Consider the following 9,250-nt stretch of genomic DNA (forward strand, 5'->3'; position numbering starts at 1 on the left):
CAGACATAAAAGTCAAAAATTATTAAATACTCATTAGAAGGACGCAATAATAATGTAATACTAGAAATTGCAAAGTTAAAGCATGACCATTGGACAGTGAAATGCTCATTGGGTCAGTGGGGTCATACAAAAACAACTGGAGAAGAAAAGACACGTTAACTGCAAAATAATTAAGAATTAAGGTGAAGAATTAAGTGTGAAACCATCAGGAACCCTTTAGTCTCCAGCGCCACCATTTCCCAGTACTGAAACCTACCTGGAGTCTTCAGAAGTGTGAGGTGTCAGGATCTCAGAGACTTAGGTTAGGTGAAGAATCCTAAAAAATGACCCGCTTTTAATAAGAATCACAAGCTGAAGTGTTATAAAGTACATGAAGACTGGGTTTTTATAGGCCTTATAGACAGACAGCTTGAGAGTGACTCCTGAAGGACCAGCACCACATCCTCTTGTACCACTGTTTGAAGAATTTATCTTCCAGAATCTGGCAGTAAGTTTTGGAAGATCATTTAGTCCATCTCTGCAAGATGGACATTTCAGGATAAGAGATGGACTAAAAGTGAACTCCCACACCTTACTGCCAGATTCTGGAAGATAAATTCTTCAAACAGTGGTACAAGAGGATGTGGTGCTGGTCCTTCAGGAGTCACTCTCAAGCTGTCTGTCTATAAGGCCTATAAAAACCCAGTCTTCATGTACTTTATAACACTTCAGCTTGTGATTCTTATTAAGAGCGGGTCGCTTTTTAGGATTCTTCACCTAACCTAAGTTTCTGAGATCCTGACACCTCACACTTCTGAAGACTCCAGGTAGGTTTCAGTACTGGGAAATGGTGGCGCTGGAGACTAAAGGGTTCCTGATGGATTCACACTTAATTCTTCACCTTAATTCTTAATTATTTTGCAGTTAACGTGTCTTTTCTTCTCCAGCTGTTTTTGTATGACCCCGCTGACCCAATGAGCATTTCACTGACCAATGGTCATGCTTTAACTTTGCAATTTCTAGTATTACATTAGTATTGCGTCCTTCTCATGAGTATTTAATAATTTTTGACTTTTCAGTCTGAGTTAAATCTCTTTTTTGGCTCATTTTATCTGTAAAAGAAAACCTGCCTAATAATTCTGCACACCTGAATATAGGGCATTCTTCATTTCCAGCCTTCATGAACAATTACATATCACTTATAAATGATTAAAAACAATATTAATAGTAGTTATTAAGATTGATGTGGATTGGAATTGATAAAATGTGCTTGGAAAAAAAATATGATCAGAAAATCAACTTGCCTAATAATTCTGCACTCCCTGTAGTATCCGTGACGTCACCCGTAGAGTATTTTTGAAGTGAAAATTAGGCCACTGCCATGTTAGCAGCACGTCACCGCACGTCACTCCCAGATAACAGAAAAGAGGCGGGACGTGGTTGGAACTGAGGTGCTAAAACCACGCCCGCCTAGCTCGACATGATCATGTTATCAGGCAAAGGAGCTATCTATCTATCTTAGATACTATCTAAAATATTAATATTCTAATGATATAACTTGTTATCTTTATTAGTTTATAAAAATAAGTTATATAATTAGAAAGTTCTAAAGGTTTACTGTCAATCTACCTTGTCTTTTTACAATATAGATGCTCCAGCACCAGTATTTGTAATTTGTGTCGGGTGTGCAAAAAAAATCAAACGGGACTTCATACCTTTAAAATAATCCAGAAAAAAGCACAAACATGGCAGAGATGCCAAATTCAGCATCTGGAATTAGCTGAGGTAAAGTGACGGCTCACAGACAGCAGCGCAATTCACGTGTCACTCAAGTGACCACGCCTTTAATTATGCAGAACTTTAAGGCTTAATAATTTAAACGGATGAGTTATAAATAAAATAAAAAATCACCTCCCTCAGAGTTGTCATGAAGGGCAAAATTAGCAGTATAGACCAAAACCACAATTTGTACCAGCTGTTTTTTCTTTTTTCTGCTGTAAAGTTGTCCATTTTAACATGGGGGTCAATGAGATTCGGCTCTCTTTTGGAGATTGTCCCTAGCGGCCAGTCGATTAATTGCAGTTTAAGTCACTTCCATATTGGCTTCAAGAGAAACTGGGGGAGGTTGCTGCTTGGTTTAGGATCATTGTCATGTTGGAAAAGAGCACGACGACCAAGGGCACGGAGTGATGGTAGCATCTTCTCTTTCAGTATAGAGCAGTACATCTGTGAATTCATGATGCCATCAATGAAATGCAGCTCCACGACACCAACAGCACTCATGCAGCTCCACATAAGGACACTGCCACCACCATGTTTCACTGTAGGCACCATGCATTTTTCGTTGTATTCCTCACCTTTGCGACGCCATAGAGTTTTGAAGCCATCAGTTCCAAAAACATTTATCTTGGTCTCATCACTCCAGAGTATAGAGTCCCAGTAGTCTTCATCTTTGCCAGCATGGGCCCTGGCAAACTCTAGGTGGGCTTTTTTGTGCCTGGGCTTTAGGAAATCCTTCTTTCATGGACGGCACCCATGCATGCCATTCCTCTGCAGTGTACGCTGTATTGTGTCACAGGAAATAGTCACCACAGTTTGGCTTTCTACTTCTTTAGATAACAGCAGTGAACTTGCATGCCGATTTTCTTCAACCCTTCTCATCAGAAGATGCTCCTGTTGAGGTGTTAACTTCCGTGGACGACCTGGACGTCTCTGTGCGGTTCCATCTTTTTTAAATTTTTGTACCACTTTTGCTACAGTACTCTGACTGATAAGTAAAGCTTTGCTGATCTTCTTGTAGCCTTCACCTTTCTGGTGTAAAGAAGAAAGACATGAACATCTTGGATAACATGGGAGTAAATTATCAGGCAAATTTTATTTAAAAGTGGACTAATCCTTTAATTGGCAATCAATTGTTGAAGCTATTAAGGTGTGCTGACCCAAAAATCTTTTACAAACCTGGGCCAAGTTTATACCAGTAACCAGGCATCACAGCTGGCAAAGGGGCATGTCTGACTTTGACATGTATATATCGCCAATATTATGTAATCAAAATGAAAGTTATTATTGCTGGTCTTCAATGATAATGTCAAGTTACTCTAATGTATTTGCACCAAAAAATGATAGGGATTTATGCTGATATCGTCCAAAACCACACTTTGCCAGGGGTGTTTCCAAACTTTTGGAGGGCAGTGTATATATATATATATATATATATATATATATATATATATATATATATATATATATATATATATAGCTCCACCCATTAGGTCCAGAGAGGGGGAGCTGGAGCTGGACATCATTTGGCTCTGCAATGAGCACCACTTGGATTTACTCGCATTGAAGAGGGTTGAAAAAAAAAAAATCAAACTCAACATCCCAGAAATACAATAGGACTTGACTTGAAGGTGAATTGCTCACAAGAGAGATAAACTTGCTTTCGTGTCAGATTCTTGTTTTAGTATTACCTATAACCCCATCTCATCACAAACCTACAAACTGTGTGATATATCAAACCAACAAATTCAATAGATCTAGAAAAACCCCTGAGTCATTCTAGCTTGTGTGTCCTTCTCATTTATGCAGGGCATTATGCAATTACACAGGCATTTTTCCTCCAGGCAGAGAAACACTACGGTAAGCCAAGAGGCCTTTGATTTATTTCTGATGTTATGTGGTTTACACATGTCAGATCATTTCCTATGAGCACCTAGCAGCAGGATGTTGATAGGAAACTGTGATGGTATGGAGTATTCACTATTCACATTAGTAATCAAGGGGCTCCAGTCACAGAAAAGTAGCTACTGTGGTTTACCATTGTCAGGAAATGTGACTCACTTCTCACTAAAACAATCAAACAAACAAACAACAAAAAAATACTGAGGGAGTGTTACTCAAGTGCAATCTACCTACACTTCAACTTATATGGTTTAGGATGTGTAAAAGCATAGTTTACTTTGACGTAGACATGAGACTAATAAAAAAAAAATAAAAATAAAAATAAAACCTGAAAAAAAAGGAGAAAAAATGAGGGCACATGTATAGTAGTGAAGGAAGGGTCTTTTTGAGTGGCCTGCTATGGCCATTAATAGAACAGCATGTGTGTCAAAACATCAGAGATAATGAGTTCAGAAGAACCAAATTAGGCCAACAACAAATGAAGATTGTGAAGCCCACATGACTGAACTAAGTATTTTCATCTGTATGAATGTTTACAAAACTAAGGCAGAAAAACTAAAGTGGCCTTGGAAGTCAAAAATATTTACTCAATATCACAGGTGAGTGAAATGATTTGCTGATCAGAATATCAGAAGGCATACAGTGTGAGATTTCTGTCAAAAACATTGCAATAAACAATAAGATTGTTTAAGTAACTTACATTTTAGACATAATATTCCAGTTAGTTTGTATAATTTTGCTCCACCAATGAAAATAGCTCCAAAGTCAAAGCGTCTCCAAACAACACAGTGCCATTGGTGCTTGTTTCCTGAATTAATCAGTGTTCGAACGACTCATTTGAGTGAATGAATCAATGAATCACACCTAAAATCTGTCGCTTGTCGCCACCTACTGGTGTAATGTTGTAACCTGCATAAAATCCCCAGCAAACTTACAATCTGTCTGGACACATACAAACATAAAAGTCCCACTTAGCCAACATAAGGTTAAAGTGCATGATTTAATTTAGTTTTATATAACTAGTCTATATTATTAAAAGGACAGACTTAATAATTAAATACTGACACTTTGCTAAAACAAGTCAGCATATTAGCAAAATGTATTATTGTCTGAGAGCCAGAAAGTACATTTACTGCCAGAAGCTTCTTCCACACGCAGCTGGTGACAGAAACCTCCATGTTGAGGTAATAAAAACGTGATGACACGATTCAGGAGCAGTAATGGTTGTACACACTCTTCATGACCTTGCGTAATCTGTTCTGCTCGAAACATAAATCGCATAGATCTAAATGCTGCAATCTCTCTAATTCATGGAAAATTAGCCCCGTATCTCTTACATTTTTAAACAGATCAACACAGAGGAAAAGGACCTCAGTATGGCAGTAAGGTATTATATAATTGCTAGGAAGAGAAAGATATGGTAGAGGGTTTAATTATGGATCAGGCTAAATGGGTCACTGATTCTTTCTTTGCCTTCTCTGCATACAATGTCAATGAACTTCTCAAACCCACATACAGTATAGTATTTCATGCATAGATTTTGATCTTTCCATAAATAAGTCTTCATATGAAAAACCTATTACGGCCTAAGTTAAAAATATGATTCTAGCCTGCTTTGTAACCAGGGGCATCAGAGCCCAAGTGAAATACTGCTGTGCCCCTGTGAAATATCACTGATAAATCCGTGTCTGGCGATGAAGATTACATATACTGACCTGAAAATAGTTTTCCTTGATAATATTTCAGCAGTCGAATGCTAAGGAACAATTCACTCATACACTGAATAGTTGCAGTGGTTTCTCACACCGAAATAGTAATGCATACTATATAAAAGGGAAAACGAAAAATGCGCTGGATGAGATGGATATTTAGGCTAAACTTTTAAGCTGTATTTACCTACAATCCATCACAGGAAACAAAACTCTCCTTTCGTTTACAAGCAGTGACGCAGTACTTCATTGCGTGCAGATTGAATCACTCTCTACTACAAGAAAAGAACATTTATGTCCATATATACATTATCGTATCAAAATATGGGGACATTATTTTGATAGGGCTTTTGTTCCCTACTGATGAAAACATAGAAACGCTCCTGTTTATGCCTGAAAGATGTCTAAAGCAATGGTAAAATATATATATATATATATATATATATATATATATATATATATATATATATATATATATATATATATATATATATATATATATATATATATATATACATACACATCTCCCTGAGCTTGAAGAAGGTGGTCAGTCTGCAATGTTGTTGACCAGCCTTGATCCAAATGGATATCAGTTATCTCACTAATAAATGGTGGGTCTCTCCATTATAGTAAGCCTCTGGAATAGTTATAGTCACAGTCATGAGTGAATATTAATGTTAGTCTTTCTGTAGCATTACATCAGATAACCTCAACAAAAATCTAAGACTCTAAATATTCAACAACCGATCATGCTTTCTGCTCATTTTCAAAAAGACTAATGAGGATTCATAAAATAATGAAATGAAAGGCCAATAATGCTGTTAACAGGTTCATAAAAAATGAACTGACATAGCCTAACAAACAGGATCTTACAGTATTTGCAACAAGGTCAATTTGAAAGTGAAACCTCCAAGGGAATTACTCTGAAATGGAGTATCACCTTCTCTTGCATTTTTATTGTCTGATAAAATATATGAATTAAACTAAATTGCTTGGGGGGAACTTAAATTGGGAGGGAAATGACATAAACCTGAATAAAATTAGCTTTATAAAGTGCTGTTTATGTAATTGAACTCATACTTCCTGATTGTGTGTTACTGCTGATTTATGGTTTCATCTTTTTACTATTAATTAATATTTGAATGAGGGGAATTATGCCTCCAAAGTGATAAAGCTGACAAGCTCTCTCTCTCTATATCTCTAAAAAAATAAACAAAAAAAAAAACCTAAGAACTTTATAGTTTCAACTTGTTGTTGCTAGTTGCACCTGAGTAAGCAGATAAGATGGATTTATAAGTTTACTTTTTGTTGCATGTAACAGCTTCATTGAGGTAGATGTGTCATTTCAGACTTCTGGGACATTTGTATCTAAAGTGTGATAACCACAAGAGCTGCTACATGTTAACGGTTAACGGTTATTAAGACAATGAAAGGTTTTGTGACTATAAAAAACTTTCGGTAACACTTTACAATACGGTTCATTTGTTAAACATTAGTTAATGGATTAACTAACATGAACTAACAATGAGCAATACATTTGTTACTGTATTTACTAATCTTTGTTAGTGTTAGTTTTGAGAATACAGTTGTTCATTCTTTGTTCATGTTAGTTCACAGTGCATTAACTAATGTTAACAAGCTTTTACTAATGTATTAGTAAATGTTGAAATTAACATTAACAAAGATTAATAAATGCTGTATAAGTGCAGTTCATTATTAGTTCATGTTAACTAATGTAGTTAACTAATGTTAACTAATGAACCGTATTGTAAAGTGTTACCAAACTTTCTTATGGGACAGATATCATAAGATGGCATATCTGCATTTTATGAAACTCATGGTTGCAGTAATGCAGTATGTTACAATGAGAGAGATGGTGTGAAATAATTTCTGTAGAGCATGTATGACAGGGCCCCCACAGTAACGTTTTTGGGACACTTGAGTCACACTAAAAAAATGTGTGAATGTCATGATGTCATTCAAAAAAATATCATCCAAGTGACATTTATTTTAAAGAAAGACAGCACAAACAGACTTTTCAAACAAAACAATTAACTAAAAATACTTTTTTTTGGTGGAGGGGGCAATTAAAATGAAGAGAAATATCAGGCAGAAACCTCGTATCACCTTATTTTGTCTTTTTTTTTTTTTTTTTTTTCATAAATCATTGGTCACCCTTTATGCCTCTCTGTCATTTTGCAAATATTTAACCAATGAAACTGTGAAAACAGTAAAACCTCATTCTCCACCCTGCCTCGAGCCTGAATGAAGTGTCGCACACAGTTTGGATCATGCAAGGGTAAATAAAGAACTGGTTCTTTGCATAAGCACAGCATTTTCTTTACTCAAGAAACACTACAGGCCTATATAAAGTTTTCTAATGTACAAAGGCTAAACATTTCTTTTGCCTATGTCACAAACATTATGAGGTAAATCCGGCCCTGTTGAGAGGAAATGACTTAATGCAGCCAGCACTAATCCCATTGTCAACAGTTAAAAGTAAAGTTAGTTTTGAATAAAGTAGCATTGTTTGTTTGCAGATGCCATTGGTTTGTTATATTAGGCTATCTAAAGCAGAGACACTGAAGTGAGGCTTAAATATTCAAAATAGCCTATTTAGGGCCATTGAATGTGAAGTATGTGAAAGATTATGAATGAAGTTAGTGTGAACCTCTCTTTACACAAGAGAATACACAAGAGGGGAATCAGCAGCACAGCACAGTGGCAGGTCAGTCAACATGTTTAATGTCAACTGCTGTCTAAATAACCCACATGGGAAATGTGTGATACAACTAGCAAAACTGGAATGTGTATGATCAAATGTGTTTTAAAACTAGCAAAACTGGAATAAATTAAAAGATAAATACATTTCGTATGATGCAAAAATCACACTCAGGTCACTTTCTGGTCACCTTGTATTTTAAAATCACTCTTACCAGATCACTGGCGTTTTTAGCCAGCTCATCCTCACTGGATGCTGCCGAATCCACCACCAGCTTCTCGAAGCACGTCGAGCCCAAGGACGAGCTCTTCTGCTGGGACATCGCCAGATGAGCCACCAGCAGCTTCGGGCTCCCGTGCGCAGATACGGAAATCTCCGGTTTACTGACTGATGCTCCATCAGCTACGGCCAGCGGTGAGATCCCGAGCCCTTTGCCGGCGCTGGTGTCCGGCTGCTCGCATAGGGTACTGTCGCCTACGAAAGACGGTGGAGTTGGGCAGCACAGATTTGGCTGCGAGGACGAGAAGACTCGGTCCAGAACCTGTTTTTTCTTTCTTTTAAACATCCATAACCCGCTTTCTTTTTTACTATCCCCGCTGCGTCGTTCGGACCCCAGTTTGGGGCTCAAAAACGGTTTGGTCTTCTCTTGGAAATTCCTCCAAATCCTTCTCTGGTAGGACGCTGACTGTGGGTCTTTGGGGCTTTCATCCTTGTGTTTCTCCTCCATAGTTCCCGTCCAGCAGCAGCAGCAGCAGCAGCGGCAGCAGGCTGTCAGCGCTCGGAGCGCCAGTGACACTGAAGCGCGCGGGCGAGCGCGCAGGAGCGCGTGCTCTTCGCAAATGACACTCAGGCACTTACAACACATTCACTTTATCTGGTCATTATGCTACTAGTGACATTATTCAGAGGGTCTTTTACAGCACATTAACATTGAAGTCAAAACTAAAACCGATTACCGGTCTATTTGTTTTCATTCAAAGAAATAGCACAAAAGGACAAAACATGAGGTAAACAAATCTGAAGTGTTGCCACCAAGAAGGGTTACCTGTGAAATAAACGTGAGTGTGCATCTGATTCACTCTTTAATGGCTTAATGATCTGACAGTAACCTGAGAAAAAGCCAGTACACGAATTCATAATTGCAGAATAGAAAGATACG

The 9,250-nt window shown here is 37.5% G+C and overlaps 1 protein-coding gene across 6 annotated transcripts in view; it reads right to left on the reverse strand.

Annotated features, from left to right (window-relative positions):
- mctp1a (multiple C2 domains, transmembrane 1a) overlaps positions 1-8,819 on the reverse strand; it is a 197,229-nt gene extending 188,410 nt beyond the window's left edge. For all 6 annotated transcript variants that reach the window (XM_067407030.1, XM_067407028.1, XM_067407029.1 and 3 more), the window contains exon 1: positions 8,306-8,819. In XM_067407030.1, coding sequence (XP_067263131.1) covers positions 8,306-8,818 — 513 coding nt within the window. In that variant the 5' untranslated portion in view covers position 8,819. The remainder of the gene's footprint in view (positions 1-8,305) is intronic.
- Between the last annotated feature and the right edge of the window lie 431 nt (positions 8,820-9,250).

Source organism: Chanodichthys erythropterus, chromosome 13 (genome assembly GCF_024489055.1).
Source record: "Chanodichthys erythropterus isolate Z2021 chromosome 13, ASM2448905v1, whole genome shotgun sequence".
NCBI lineage: Eukaryota > Metazoa > Chordata > Actinopteri > Cypriniformes > Xenocyprididae > Chanodichthys > Chanodichthys erythropterus.